Here is a 16,039-nt window from a genome sequence, read left to right as displayed (position 1 = left end):
GCTGGATCATTTCTGTGACTAAACTAGCCTTGCATTATCCGTTCACTGGTAGACAGCTGAAGGGACCTCAGATATCACTGCTGCAGAAGAAACACAAACACACCCTGTACATTCAACTGGGGAGTTTTCAGAGTGCGCAGAAGAAAGCTGAGGCTGACTAAGCCTTCAGTACCAGTGCAGCAAATATCCTCATGCCACAGCTGTACTTCTGAGTGGGACAAAACCGTGGAGCCTGGGAAAGCAAAATAAACCAGTTACTTTTCTATGTTCTATGTTATGTTCTATCAGGGCTTTTTTGTTAACCCTTTCCCACCTCTACTATAGGGGGGAAATGATAAGAGTTTAGTTTTCTCTGTATTTCTATGCAACAGAAAGTGACAAGAGTATCTGCAACTGACAAGGGTGGCTGCCCAGAATTGTGTTCTGAAGCAACCCAACATAAAGGGAAGATGGTACTAACTGTATTCTGCTTGGTATGATGTGTACATGCACACCCTCTTGTTTTTTATGTTACTTACTTAATTCCTCTCGCTGCTTTTCAAGTTCTGTGTGTTTACCCCTCTCAGCCATTCATCTGCTGCTTTTAATATATATCCTTATTTGTCTTTACAAACAAATTGCTTTCAAAAGCCTTGTGCCTTTCTGGCTGTTGATTACTTCTATCCTGTTATGCTGTTGATTACTTCTATCCTGTTATGCACTCACTGCCAAGCATTTCAGAATTTCAAAGCCAAGGCAAGTCAGGTTTGGCAACCAGAATGCAATTATGTAAATCAAGCTCATTTCACAATATGTATTCTGTTTCCGAGAGGAAGTTTTTGAAAGACTATGCAGTGTTTAGCAAGCACTTGTATCAAAGGCCTGTGGGGGAGGGGGAGGCAAAGGCATGGAGGATGAGGTTGGTATAGATAGTAATGGAGGAAAGACTAGGGATAGGCATGAACCAAACCACAAATCATGATTTGTGATAAAAATGGCTGATTCATGTTTGTTACGAACGGGCTTGTCTGCTCCTGCTACACCTAAACACAAAACAAATCAGCCTTTTTCCTTGGCATGTCATTTGGTTCGTGTTTCCATTTTTTCCAGACAGCCTGGTGTCTGCATGTTTCCCCACCCCCTGCACTTCTGTTCAGTTTCCAGTGAAACTGACTCAACACTGGAGCTCCGCTCTCTCCAGCCCCCTGTGGCTTCTGGTCAGTTTCACTGGAAACTGAACAGAAGTGCAGGGACCAGGAGAGTGGAGCTGTGGCATCTAGTCAGTTTTCTAGGTGTGAAACCAACCAGAAGCTGCAGTGCGACTTCCCTTTATTTCCCCAGCTTGACTCTCCAAAAGCAGTTTACTGGAGGCACCTGCTTTGGGGGCTATATCTCAGCCCCCCCAAAATCCAATTCACATCTATTTCTGCTCCATTGACTACGCTAAAGCCTTTGATTGTGTGAATCACAACAAACTGTGGCAAGTCCTTAAAGACCACCTCACATGTCTCCTGAGAAACTTGTATAAGGATCAAGAAGCAACTGTCAGAACAGGATATGGAACAACTGATTGGTTTAGAATAGGCAAAGGAGTTCGACAAGGATGTATATTGTCGCCCTACTTATTTAATTTATATGCAGAGTACATCATATGGAATGCCGGCCTGGATGAAGCACAAGCCAGAATTAAGATTGCCGGGAAAAGAGATATGCAGATGACACCACTCTAATGGCAGAAAGTGAGGAGGACCTAAAGAACCTCTTGTTGAGGGTGAAAGAGGAGAGCACAAAAGTAGGCTTGAAATTCAACATCAAAAAAACTAAGATCATGGCATCCAGCCCCATCACTCCTTGGCAAATAGAAGGGGAAAACATGGAAGTAGTGACAGAGTTCACATGCCTGGGAACCAGGATCACTGCAGATGGTGACTGTAGCCATGAAATTCAAAGACGTTTGCTCCTTGGGAGGACAGCTATGGCAAACCTAGGCAGTATAATAAAAAGCAGAGACATCACCCTGCCAACAAAAGTCCGTATAGTCAAAGCGATGGTATTCCCAGTAGTAATGTATGTATAGCTGTGAGAGTTGAACCATAAGGAAGGCCGAGTGCAGAAGAATAGATGCTTTCGAGTTGTGATACTGGAAAAGAATCATGAGAGTCCCTTGGACTGTAAGAAGATCCAATCAGTCAGTCCTAAGGGAAATCAACCCAGACTGTTCCCTGGAAGGTCAGATGCTGAAGCTCAAATATCTTGGCCACCAAATGAGAAGGGAGCACTCGCTGGAGAAGATCCTGATGCTAGGAAAAACAGAAGGCAAAAGAAGAAGGGGACGGCAAAAGATGAGATGGCTGTCAGCATTACTGATGTGACTAACATGAATTTGAGTAGACTTTGGTGGAAGACAGGAGCGCCTGGCGTGACCTGGTCACAAAGAGTTGGACTCAACTGTGCCACTGAACAACAACAACAAATCGGGGATAATAATTCACCTGGGTTACACTTGACTTGGCAGAATGTATACAGAAATTGCTCCTTACACTTCTTTAGGATATTGTCACTTACAGTTTAATTAGTAAGCCATGTCCTTACAGTGCAACCACTTGCCACTTGTAGGTTTGTTTCTTTAATGAGAAAAGCACCTTTAGCCTAAAACAGTCCCTCCAAAATCTACTGTTTTGGATATTGGGATGGGGTTTTTGTCCCAGCCAATGTAATGTACTGGGATAAAATGTGTTCCATGCAATTTTGCAAAGGAAAATTGGTGCAGGGACGAAAATGTTACAGACCTGTGGATTAGCACGAACAATGGAGTTCACTGCAGAACATCTACCTCACCACCACAAATACGTGTTAAAAGTAGCAGAATAATCCTGTGAACACCCCAAACACTATTGCTTATGTGTAAAATGCCATCAAGTCTCAACAGATTTATGGTGACCCCAGCAAAGGGCTTTCAAGGCAAGTGAGAAGCAGAGGTGGTTTGCCATTGCTTTCCTCTGCAGAGTCTTCCTTGGTGGTGTCTCTTCCAAGTACTGATCCTACTTCTGAGATCTGACAAGATTGGGCTATATTATGCTGCAAAACACAATTAGTTATTCATAATGATAGATGTTTTCATTCATATTTTGTGTTGATTTTTGAACATATTGGGTTCAAAATATAGATTCTGTTGTTTCAAATTTTAAATAAATAGCTTTATAATAGAACAAAAAAAGTGTGAATTTACTCAGTATACAAAAGGGTGGGGGGGCAAAATCTACTGTAAAGAAACATTCTGCTTAATGTATGCCTTGTCTCTAAGTTATGAAACAGTGACTTCTGCCACCATAAACATATTTTTTTCTGGAGGTAACATTTTACGAGAAGACTATGCTCTAGGGTTCCCAGCCTCTCGCTGGAGAGAGGGATTTCCCTGGTTTTGAGGCCCCCAACCCACCTGCATGGAGGGGCCAGTGGGGGGATCAAAGAGCTCCATCGCACCCGACATGTCTGGTGTGATGACGTCACCCGGAAGTGACATCATAGAGCCAGGCATGTCACACAGGGGATGCTATAGCAATTTGGGTAAAAACTCTATGGCACCTTCTATGGCAGAACTTTCTCCCTACCTGGAGTCAGGTAAGACCTGGCAACCCTAACATGCTCTTGAGTTGCAACCAACTTTTAATGATCCGTTCTAGAGGGCATTATAAGGATGGGATTAGCAGAGGTGGTTTGCCTTTGCCTTCCTTCTTGTAATGATGGTCTTCCATTCAAGTTCTGACCATGGCTGATGCTGCTTAGCTCCCACCCAATCCCCAGAATTGTTAAAATATGACCTGGGATAGTAAGGTTCCCAATTTCCTTTTCTTTTTGCAGTGTTCTTGATGCTAGGCTGCCTTGAAATTGGTTTATACTGTACTGGAAACACAGGCCTTGTTCAGACGCACAGTATAATCAGATGTCGCTGCTGTTTCCTTCCAGATTTAAAGTGACTGATCAGACAGCAGCATCTGTGTCTCGGTATTAACTCGTGGTAGCCCCCCCCCCCCCCAATCCTTCTCAGAACCGGATTATTTTGTTACCTGCTCCTTTGCTGTGTTTTTGATTTCTCCAGTTTCACCTCGTAGTTTTCTCCATCTGGATAGTTCTACAGAATTCTCAGGCCTTTCTAGTTCTAGATTATTTTTCCTAACCACCATGCCCTCTTTCTATAACCTCCTAATGAATTAAGGTAACAAATGCTTTGTTTCAAAATGTAGTGCTTAACACTGCATTTCAGCAGCATGTAGTTCCTAGCTTGCTCTTAAATATGTGGTGACTCATGAATTATAGCTTGAAAGGCTGTTACCTCTCTTCCTTCATTTCATTCTCAGAGCTGCCATAGAGGGACAGCTGATGCTAGTATGGTTCATACTTTTCTGTGTTTGGTATCATCAGGGGAATATGCTCTCTTTTCCATCTAGGCTGGCAAGAAACATGGGATTTATGCATGTCATGTCCATGGAGGGGACCGACTGTTTGGTACATTGTCCAAATTTCTTGTTCCAGTGAATTCAAGGGACCTTTCTGTTTGGGAGAGAGCCAGTTTGATGTAGTGGTTAAGTGCACGGACTCTTATCTGGGATAACTGGGTTTGATTCCCTACTCCTTCACATGTACCTGCTGGAAAATCCTTGGGTCAGCCATAGCTATCTCAGGAGTTGTCCTTGAAAGGGCAACTTCTGTGAGAGTTCTCTAAGGCCCACCTACCTCACAGGGTGTTTGTTGTTGGGGAGGAAGGTAAAGGAGATTGTGACCTCTCTGAGACTCTGAAATTCAGAGTGAAGGGCAGGATATAAATCCACTATCTTCATCTTCTTAAGTGAGCATGCATAGGTTTGCAACCTGACTGGGACAACAGAGAACATTCTGCCCTTGATAGTTTGCCTTCCTAAGCACAGGCACATTTTTCTGCATCCATTGAACTTGGTGGGTTTAAAAGGATGTAACTACCTGTGATTGCTCTGTAAGTTGAAAGCTACATGCTAGCCATCCCTATTATGTTCTTACATTTATGAGAAAAGAAAATTGGAGTCTACCAAAGGCCAGGAAAGACAACGATGCAGCTGGATTAAGCAGGCTGGGAGTTGGAGCATTTACATAGTGCTGGACAAATGCTGGGCAAGAGAAGGAAGAGACAGAGGCTGAAGTCAGTCTCCTTGCTCAGTACTGGCAGGACTCACAGGTGAGAATTTTCAGGTAGTGCTGATGTACTGTTATATGGGATGGGAACGACAAGGAGGTGGCCAGCATTACCAGTGTTTTTTTCATAATGGGTACATGACATACAAAAATCATGCAGATAAATTCAGCACTGCATATTGAGGAAAGTTTCACCTGCTGAATTTCTGCTCATCATTCTGGTATCAGTTAACAGGAACCCTGCCAGAAAAAAAAGTCTGCCCCCCTTACAGAGGAGAGCACTGTCAGTTACACTAAGAGAACAAGCCTGAGCAGGTATACTTGGAAGTAAATTCTATTAGTATTCAATGGAGCTTACTCCAAGGAAGGTGTGATTAGGTTTTCAGGTCAGAACCATACACCTTACATTAAAAAAAAAAATTGCCATAGGGAATCCACAATTATGAAGCCCAAACCCAACCACACACCTTTGAAAAACACCCAGACCTTGTATGTCATATCATATAATAGTTACTTGCCCATGTCAGCAAACTATCTTTTAAAACCTTCTAAGGAGCCATGAGGCAAGGGGGAAGCTTGTCAGCTGAGTAGAAGAAACCTGGAACTGGAAATTAGGATAAAGTGTACAGAAATATTTCAGTATATAAATAATTCAATTTAGTTTTAGGATTTAAAGAACTGAGTTCCTTCTGCTTCATCTAATCCACGCAATTCAAATCAGCACATCTGTTTTGTTTTCCCTATTAAAATAATGATGCTTTTAATGCAGTGAAAATGTTTTTAAACGTTTCCAGTGTGATTCTTGGTTCCTCGTGTTCTCTGACCGATTTTTTTTTTTAATTTAATCACGTTTGGGTACTTAGAGCAGCACCGATAGTCCTTTCGTTCGCGTTTGCTGTAATCTTTATAATCCGGAATTTGTTAGCAAGAGAATACTGGCATGCAGTTCTGTCCGTTCGCTTAAGCGGGGTTCCACACGCACGGCTCGCTCTCATTAGACCGCAGGGTGTGGTAGCCTTAATGGGTAGAGCAGAGACCTCTTGTGGCGGAAGCGTTGTATTGCCACTTGTAACGTTCAGCCGTTGGGCAGCGCTCCCTTCTCGGTGGGCTCCTCCCCTTCCCCGCCCATTAGTGGAGCAGCTTAACGCTCCCGATAGCTTTCTCTTTCCCATTACGTCATGGCACCCGGAAGAGTTGCTTGTTCTCTTCCGGGGTGGCCTAGAAAGGCGTTCTCGGCCTTGTCGGGCACCTGGGCTCGCGACGACGTGGGGACTTTGTCTTTCCTTTACGGGTTTCTCGCTTACAGAAAGTAGCTGGCGCTTCCCTCTTAGCCTTACGGGGTCTCCTCCTGCCAGGTGAGTGGGGCCAGTCGCCTTGGAGTCGACTCTCGATACAGCTAATAAACCAACCAGCTGGCCGGGAGCCACTGGATTAGACAGACAGGTTTGCAGCGGCTATGGACGCGTCCTGTCGTTTCCTGGACTTGATTGGTGGGAGTCTAGCGTGGAGCTCCAAGGAAGTGGTGCCGCTAAGTACTGGGATAGGGGAGCGTCCTCTGCGGGTTGGATTGCTGTGCATGTATGGGTGGTTGTTTGTTTTTTCCTGCTGGGTCTCGGGAGGATTTTCATATATTTTGTCTTTATTTTGGTTTTATTCCCGGTTTTCCTGAATCTGGTGTATGCTAGAAATATAGACCAATTCCAGATTTCTCCCCCCTCCCTCCTCCATGGGCGCGCTGTTGTGTTTCATTTCGTGGGAGTTCTCGTCTTTCGCACTACCTTTTCTTCATTGGTTTGTGCGCTTTTACCATTGTCATAACGAAAGTGGAAATGTGGCTTGGAGTTACATTGGTGCCTGCTCACTAGTATGTACGCAGAACTGTTCGCGGATTCTGAAGTAGGTATAAGTAACTCGTAAGCAGATGTTGGAATGACACTTGCAGGTGCTTGGCTGTGAGCAAGCAGATCTGCCTCCAGTACTCTCTCTAAGCTGTGGAGTTTTGTGAGCAAAAATTCTACGTTGTGAGATACTGGCATTAAAGCTGTGAGTGAGTGATTTGGTTACTGTGCAAGTTGGTTTCCTCTGGGGTCATTTTTTTCTGAGCTAAGACAAAAATGAGTGAGCCAGAGGCTAAAAAAATTGGGTGCTAGCTCACATTAACTCAGTTTAGAGGAAAGACTGTCTGCCTCCTGTCTTAGAATCCTTGTATGAAGGCCAAGCAACTGCACAATAGGGGAAAGGAAGCAAGCTAGTGCCTGTTAATTTGGCCAAACCTCTAAACGTGTCCAATTCTGTCTGCTCCAACTTAGCTTAAGTTAAAATGTCATTTACTTGTGGTTTTCGGTCATAATTGAGTCTGCTTAAACTGGAGGATTGTTCAGGTCCTTGTGGTATCCAGATAATGAGACCACCCCAGATATGGGAGGTAGGAAGACCAAATGCAGGAATTGATGCTTTATAGGCCATTGGCACACGTGTGACATCTCTCAGTGAAGATCATGGGGAGGGACGGTGGCTCAGTGGTAAAGCATCTGCTTGGGAAGCAGAAGGTCCCAGGTTCAATCCCTGGCATCTCCAAAAAAGGGTCCAGGCAAATAGGTGTGAAAAGCCTCAGCTTGAGACCCTGGAGAGCCACTGCCAGTCTGAGAAGACAATACTGACTTTGATGGACCAAAGGTCTGATTCAGTATAAGGCAGCTTCATATGTTCATATGTACACAAACTGGGCTGTGGAATCAGGGAGGGTCATGAGCTTATAGGAGGCATGACTTGTACTTTGATAACAAACCATTTGACAGAAATATTAGTAGGTCACTTATTCCAGCTTTTGACTGAGATCTTCCAAAAATGTAGATTCTGTTGCTTTCCTGGGGACCTTATTTATTTTAAGTGAGTTTTACCGGTAATATCTGAAACCTTTTTTTTTTTAAATGTATTTTTATTAAGCTGGGACAGAAAATTTTTTAAGCCTTCCAGTGGAGCAAGAAGATAATATTGCCTGAAGGGATTGTAGAGCTTTCTAGATTTCAAAGTTGTTGTTTAATTAGTCAGGCTGTTTAAAAATTTAAATACAGTAGTATAATAACTTTTTTGCATAGTGTATTAAAAATAGTAATATTTATGTTTATACCTCTTTTTCCCCCTCCGTGGGGATTAAAAATGGTTGGTGCCAAGTGACAACATTTTCCCCTCCGTCGTTTTGTCTCTCTGTGGGGCAAGTTTGGCGGAAAGAGTGACTGACTCAAAATTACCCAGAAAGCTTTCATGTATGACACAGTAGAGATTTGAACCTGGGTCTCTCAGAATGAAATCTGACAGTCTAACCACTACACATGCTGGGTATTTTGGGCAATCCCTTAAGTGAGTTTCAGCATGTTCTTTTCTGGGCAGGCAAAGCAAATACCAATGCAATACGTTGCAAACTTATTAGTCCAGAGATATGCAGTGTTTGGTACATTTTCAGCATCTTGCAGCTGGCTTAAATTTTCAGTAAACCTCTTTCCAGGAATGTTATATATAGAATAATATTGCATTGGGATGTTGATGTTGCTCTACACGTACAGAGAGATCTTGCTTAGGTAACATTGTCTTGTAATATTCTTCCAGAAATTGGCAAGGGAGCTTGAGCTGTTGTTCATTCTATTCCACATTCTATTGTAGACTTACTTTAGTAACTGCAGTCAGGACTGAGGGGGAGAAATCAAATTATTGCCTATATAGGGTGAATAATATTCTATTTTGTTCTGTGCTAATACACCATTTTTCTGCATCAGGGAATCTCTTCATTTGGTACATTTCCTAGCTCTAGGTACAATACAGGACTTGGAGGCCCAAGTTCCGTCTCAAGTACTATCAGGTAGTATGGTGATAATTTTGTTCATATGTATTTAATAAATTAATGTGATTGCTGGAGAAGTGATTGCCTTGGAAAACTGGCAAAGTAGTTTTCTGAAACTTTAAAATATATAGCTTGAAAATTATTTGGATATGGGGGAAATTCTTTAGACATTCTGTACATTCATCCATTTTATTTGATGTAACATTTGGTTTATTGAAGTTGCATTTGGGTAAAATTGAGATCTTGGAAACCCAATTCAAATTCCCCTTCTGCCATTGATGCTTCCTAAATGAACTTTTTCAGGCACAGCTTAACCTACCTTACGGGGGGGGGGGGGGTGTTTGGAAAAATGTAAACCGCTTTGCATCCCTAGTTGAGACAAAGGTGGAGTAAATGAAGTAAAGTAAGTGTAGTTAAAATAAAAAGTAGCTTCTTTGACAAATTTTGTGCATTTTTAAATCCTACATACTCTGGCTGCTTTTCAGGCTGGCACAAGGAAAATATTTAAATGTCTGGGATAGAGCTTTGATACATTTGATGCTAGGCTGATGCCTCTGATGCATTAAAAAATCAGCAACCTAATCCTGAGCAGTTTTTCTTTTTGGTGAAGAGCTTGAGCAGGGCTTCTGTTTTATTTTAGTATATTTAGTATATTTCTATTCTATTTTAAAATTTAAATTTGAAAAATAAAAAGTGTTAAGTCATAACAGATATCAAATCAACTGTAATCATTTGGGTTTTGTTCCCAAACTCTGTTACTGCTATTTATTTAGTACAGTCTACTATATCATGACCAGTGGCGGTCACTATTTAAAATTTCAGTTCCATTTTTTTCTTCACATAAAGTATGCATGCATATGAAAGCTTGCATTCTGAATAAAACTTTGTTGGTCTTAAAGGTGCAACGTGACTCCTACTTTGTTATACTTTTTCTGAGACTTCATTCATCAGAAATGTCCTACCTTTTTTCCCCAAACATCATACAACATTCAATGATCATAGCTTCTTTTCTTTTTCTAAAGCTGAATTATGTGGCATTGTACCACTATGCACTACATTTATCTTTAACAGATGCTAAACCTTATCTCATCACAATCTCAAACCTTCCTTCTTTTTGGTCTCCAGCTAATTTATTGGGGAGGATGAATGGATGCCAGAATACAACTGTGCAAACTATGCACAATTAAAAAAAATACAAATACATGCCAATTTCTGCCTATGGGGAAGCTGTTTGAAGAAAAGCATGGAATCTTTAACTGTTCCTGAATACAGTGGAAACTGTAGTAGACAAAACTGAAAGGAAATTCAAAAAAAGAGTGCTAGTCATAATCTATACCAGGGGTGGCCAACAGTAGCTCCCCAGATTTTTTTTGCCTACAGCTCCCATCAGCCCCAGCCATTGGCCATGCTGGCTGGAGCTGATGGGAGTTGTAGGCAAAAAAAAATCTGAAGAGCTACCGTTGGCCACCCCTGATCTATACTATAAACATACTTGTTGCACATAAACCAGTGTTAAGGTGAAGCCAATGTGCACATTTTAAATACAGTACACACACACCACAGGAGGAAACCCTAGCCAATGTCTTTGGATCATCTGCTTTAAGTTTTAAAAGGCTAAATGTTTCATCATGACTTCTGAACCCTTGCACTCTGTTCACATTTCAGGGAGAAGCTAATAAGAATGACAACAAATGCTTTTTGGCAGGTATTGGTTCTTTCCCAATGATTATAGGAATGCACAGAATTTAAAAAGGACGTGAAGATCAGCTTGTAAGCAAGAAATGTTTTTAAAATCTTCCAAAAGTTCTTCACAAAATCAATACATTCCTATTGTCACTCAGAAAGAAGCATTGGATCCCCACAGTCATTCCTTTCAGTGTTATTCATGTCTCAGTCCAAGATAGTCCCCACAACTGCCAGAAAGGAGCTATTGTGTGCTACAGCTGACCTCCCCCAAGCCAGCATTATTTCAGGCACAAATTCTCTCTCTCCCCTCCCCGCCTCCCCCTCTCGTGTGTGTGTGTCTGTGTTTGGAGGGAGATTTGAAATGCTGTGTTGCCATGCTGATGAGGAAGAAACTCAAAGGAGAATCCTCTGAAATGCACATAACCATTCGAGGCAAGGGATAAACACTGTCCGGTTGGGCTTTGTTGCCTTTCTGGGTGGTATTTCTGTGTGCGGGTCGGTGAGATTAAAAGAAAGGGCGCGTCAGTCTGGCTGGGCACGAAGCAAAGAAACAACCCAAGAGACAAGCCATGCTAAAGAGACAATCTCTGGCATCTCCAAAAAAGGGTCCAGGCAAATAAGTGTGAAAAACCTCAGCTTGAGACCCTGGAGAGCTGCTGCTAGTCTGAGAAGACAATACTGACTTTGATGGACCAAAGGTCTGATTCAGTATAAGGCAACTTCATATGTTCATGTTCATAAAGATGGAACAAGCCTCAAACACAGGCAAGTGCCGGGGGTGGGAGTTTCCAGAAAGCATCATCATGCTACTGTTACTTCATCATGAACTTGTGTCACGCATTTTCAAGACTGAGGTCAGTTGGTGATTCACAGAGAGGCTAGTGTGAGGGAGAGGCAACTACGGAGGACCCTGAGGTACTTCAATGCAGCATAATTCTAAACATAATAAAACCCAGAGTATAGTTGCCTCAGAACTTCATCCTACTCAGCCTCAGAGTGTCTCTGTCCTCTGTGAAGCACAAAAAAAGTTTCTTGCTATACCAAGACAAAGGATTAAGTAATTTTCCAGATATATCTCTGAAATGCAAGCAGAGTTCTTAGGAAAAAAATGCTGTCTCCTTACGTTTTCCTCCAGACAGTTTGAGAAGTCATAAGTTTCCTCCTTCATTTTATCCTCAGGATGGCTCTGTGAAGAGCTTTGGGTGAAAGATACTGATTGGCTGAAGTTCATTCTATAGTAGTGGATGAGTGGGAATTTCAGTTCAGCTCTTCTTGGTTCAAGAGTAAGGTTCTGTCTGTACACCATACTGACTCTCTTTAAGTGTGATAATGAATTTTGTTTTCTTTAAAACAAGAAACATAGTGCTGATGTAATTGGTGAGCTAAATAGGCAGTAAGAGTTCAGGATTTTTATGTGATCATTTTATCATTTCATATAATCAAAACATTTCAATATGATTAAAAATGTACACCACATGTAACACAGGACCATATGAATGTCTCAAAAGTGAGGAAAATATTTCTATTAAGGTTGCAGTACAGACATTGGAAGTTCAACTTTATTTTGAATAACAAATCTGAGTCATTTAAGTGAATAAAACTTTAAATTAAATCAGTAGATGCCATTGATCCTTATCCGATGACCGCTTTGTTGAAAACTTAGAACTAGGGATGGGCATGAACCAGGGAAAGCGGTGGTTCATTTTGTGATTCATTTGATTTCTGCCCTAGTTTGTATTTTTTTGGTTTGGGAGTTGTAAAACTGGGAGTCTTCAGCAGGCTTTCCTCTACCCATCCAAATTTAGCAAAGACTGGATTTGGAATGTCTTAAGATATAGCCCCCCAAAGCAGGTGCCCACAGGAAAGCTCAGTTTCAGCTTTTACGACAACTCTTCATGCTGCAGAATGGGAGTTCTGTGATTGGCTTCCAGAGCTGCCAATCAGGCTATGGACAACTGCTGTGGGTGTTTCTAGGGCTTCCAGAAGTCCACCCCAGCATTGACTAGGAACTGATTGAATCAGTGCCAGGCTGTCTGGAAAAATGAACCGCAACAATGAACCACCAAGGTCCAGAACGAACCACAAATCGGCACAATTTATTCATGAATCACAATTTGTGGTTCGTGCCCATGTCTACTTAGAATTTAAGAGCCCACTGCTTTAGTATGTTCATTATAGGAGAACTGAACTAATTTCACTCAAGTGAATGGCCTTGTCTATTTTTTTGTCATGCACAGACAAGAACTTGCTGTCTACCTCATTTCAGTGCATTTTGGAATGTGTACCTTTTCAAAGCAATGCAGTGCAATGAGATGGCTTACTCATATAGTTACATATGTGAATTAATCCAATTTATGACAGCAGTAGACAAACCAGCAAGTGATGCACATGCTGTTTACAGCCCTCAATCTTCTTAGCTGGCAAATATATATATTTTCTTGGGCTTGATGTGATGCTTCCGCTAATAGACTGTAGGAACCAGATCCAAATGTAGCATTTTGTGTTTTTTCTTGTTTAATCTTATGGGCAATATTGAAAAAAGTTCTAGATCTCCCCCCCCCTTCCATTCAGAAATGACAGAATACTAGCTCAGGCCAAGGGATTAATAAAAAGTATTCTAAATAGTCTTTACATTAATATGTAGAAGTACAAAGCAAGGGAAGAGCCTGGTGTATCATGTCTGTGAATAAAACTCATAATTCTGTTACTACTTCGTTATGTAGCTTCTAAAATACAACTCTAAAATGTGCAATTACATGAGGCTTTGTTATCTGTTCGCTTGATATCTGCACTTTCGTTTTATATCTAATTAGGCAACTAATTAGAACTTCATTCCTGTGTGCACAGAATATTCTCATACCCTGGTTTTTGGAAGGCAGGGTAGGGGGGAAAGCTGACCTGTAAAATTCTTGACAAGATTTGTGTCTTTTGAAGTGTAGGTGTATGAAACAAAGAATATAGCTGCCTTTGTTTCATAATTGGGTCATACATTTGAATGTGTTGCATTAGTGTGATTAGCATTAATTATGAATTTTGATCAAGCCATGTCACTGATCAGTTGCCAGGTTTAGCTACGCTGTTCTAACACATAATTAATTTTTTAACTGAACTAGTGTGCTCTAGGTCACATGTTCTTTTTCTGAAAACAACTTATTAAATTCTTCCTCAAGAATTGACAATATTTGGTGAAGCTTTGAGTTGCTTGCAGCAACCTGGGAAACATTTTCATCTTTTGGAATTGCAATTAGCAACTGGGAAAGATTTCTTTAAGGATACTGGATAACATGGCTCGAATATTCCACTCACAGTGAATGATCCTTAAGGAAGAATAGTTAAAATGGATGGAAAACTAGCTAGCCGTAGAATCATTTTGCAGAGTGAATATTATGCTTTGAAATCTGCTTTTTGAATTGATCATTGAAAGTAATACTATGGAGGCTTTGAGATGATAATTGAAAGTAATATTACACAGACTTTATAAGAGTTGAACATTGATCTTTATTGATTTGACATGGTGGAAATGATAAATTGTATTAGAACTGTTATGGGTTTAGACAATTTTGTATATGAGAGACCAAAACATTGGATATTAACTATAATTATATGTATATATGGAAAAATGTATACATGGTGTTTGGCAGTTATTGGTTTGTGGAAGCCATATACCACTCTGACAGTTTTTACTCTCATTATATCACTTTTGGATTTACTACCTCTACAGTCTTGGTTTCTACTTCCATATTTCTCTTAAAAGTCCTCAGTAACTCTTAATTTTTTCCCAGGTTACAGCAACAGGATTTTGTTTTGTTCAGACACCGCATTCTGTGTTCTGCACAAATATTTATTTTCAACTTTCTTCTTGCAGGGAGTCAATTCCAGATGCCCCGCCATGGATGATGACAGTCAGGACGAACTAATAAATAAGAATGCTGCAGTAGGCAAAGTCAAAAGAACAAATGCATTGCTTTTCAGTGATGTAGGTAAGCAAAAGTGGTATGGGATATTCTAGCTGCTGCTTCTTTTTCAAGAAACTGGTATGTATAGTGAGAAATCTGCTTTGGGTTTTAGCTTCATAGCCTTCAGGCGTTGACTTCATCCCATTCTTAATCTCTGTAATGCTTGGATCTGTGTGAGATTAGCATCCTTACATTAAACACTATTGGAAATGTCTGTAGAAAGCACTTCCTCAGTCTTGCTTTACCTCCCATAGCAGCACCATATACAGAGGCCTTTATGTCTTTTAAAAATGATTATGGTGGTGCTGACTCCTGTTTGGAAAAGATAGCATGTTACCAATATTGCTGCATATTGGAGAACTTTTTATTGCTTAGATAGAAATGGAGCAATAAATATTTGCAACCTTCCTCTTTTTTCTTCCAGAGAAAGTTCACCTGTACAATATGAATTACTAACTGAATTTGTCAATGGCTTGTTTTGATGTACTTGTTTACTGAAGTTTCACTTATCATTGCCTGTGCATTTGTGGGCTATCCTGCAGCTATAAGAGGTAGAAACATTGTCTTTTTTCCTCTCCTGAGAGCCAGCATGGTGTTGTGGTTAGGGTTGGGCTAGGATCTGGGGGACCCAGGTTCAAATCCTCACTTGGCTGTGGAAGTTTGCTAGGTGACTATGGGCCAATAACACACCCTCAGCCTAATCTACTTTGTAGAGTTGTTGTGAGGACAAAATGAAGGAGAGGCACACTTTGTGTCCCCAGTCGAGAGAAAGGCATAAATTAAGTAAGTAAATAATTTTTTAAAATTCATAAAGACATCCTCAGAGTACTGACCTACGCTCCTAAGATGAAATTATGTTGTTTGGTTAATGTGATTGCAGAAAACTTGCAGCTCTCTCACTGTCTGTAGCTTCCAGCAGTAATATCTGTAAGGGAGAATGAGCCACACCTGCTTCTTCTGATTGTGGTAGTGTTTCACTGGTAATATAGTTTGTGATAGCTAAAGAGCAGTTCTCGAAACACAGACAAATAGAGCTGGAAGGGATCCCAAGGATCATCTAATCCACTCCCCTGTGCAATGCACGAATTTCATAGCTAAACCCCCCTCCCCCAGTGACCCCTGCTCTATGCCCAGAGGACAGCAAAAAAACCTGCAGGATCACTGGACCAGTGTGGCCTGGAGGAAAATTCCTTCCTGATCCCAAAATGGCAGTTGACATCACTGCACATATGAGAAAGCACTGGCTCATCCCTTCCTGTCCGCTCTCTCACAATCTGCCTAAATTTATAGAAAATCATAGAACTAGCATTGCTGTCAGATGGCCATCTTGTCTCTTAAAAATCTCCAAGGGAGAACACACCACCTCCCAAGGAAGCCTGTTCCACTGAGAAATTGCTGTAACATTCAGGTTCTT

The 16,039-nt window shown here is 41.2% G+C and overlaps 1 protein-coding gene across 8 annotated transcripts in view; it reads left to right on the top strand.

The window, feature by feature from the left end:
- The first annotated feature begins 6,312 nt into the window (after positions 1 to 6,312).
- PHRF1 (PHD and ring finger domains 1) overlaps positions 6,313 to 16,039 on the top strand; it is a 33,553-nt gene continuing 23,826 nt past the window's right edge. For 5 of the 8 annotated variants that reach the window (XM_060263040.1, XM_060263036.1, XM_060263035.1 and 2 more), the window contains exon 1: positions 14,478 to 14,649. In XM_060263040.1, the coding sequence (XP_060119023.1) occupies positions 14,559 to 14,649 (91 nt within the window). In that variant the 5' untranslated portion in view covers positions 14,478 to 14,558. Of the gene's footprint in view, positions 6,501 to 14,477; positions 14,650 to 16,039 lie in introns of those variants that run through there. The other 3 variants (XM_060263038.1, XM_060263037.1, XM_060263034.1) reach the window with 2 other exon arrangements.

The sequence above is a fragment of the Heteronotia binoei genome, chromosome 21, assembly GCF_032191835.1.
Source record: "Heteronotia binoei isolate CCM8104 ecotype False Entrance Well chromosome 21, APGP_CSIRO_Hbin_v1, whole genome shotgun sequence".
Lineage (NCBI taxonomy): Eukaryota > Metazoa > Chordata > Lepidosauria > Squamata > Gekkonidae > Heteronotia > Heteronotia binoei.
Note: the sequence above shows the minus strand (reverse complement) of the source record. Positions and strands in the feature narration are given on the sequence as shown.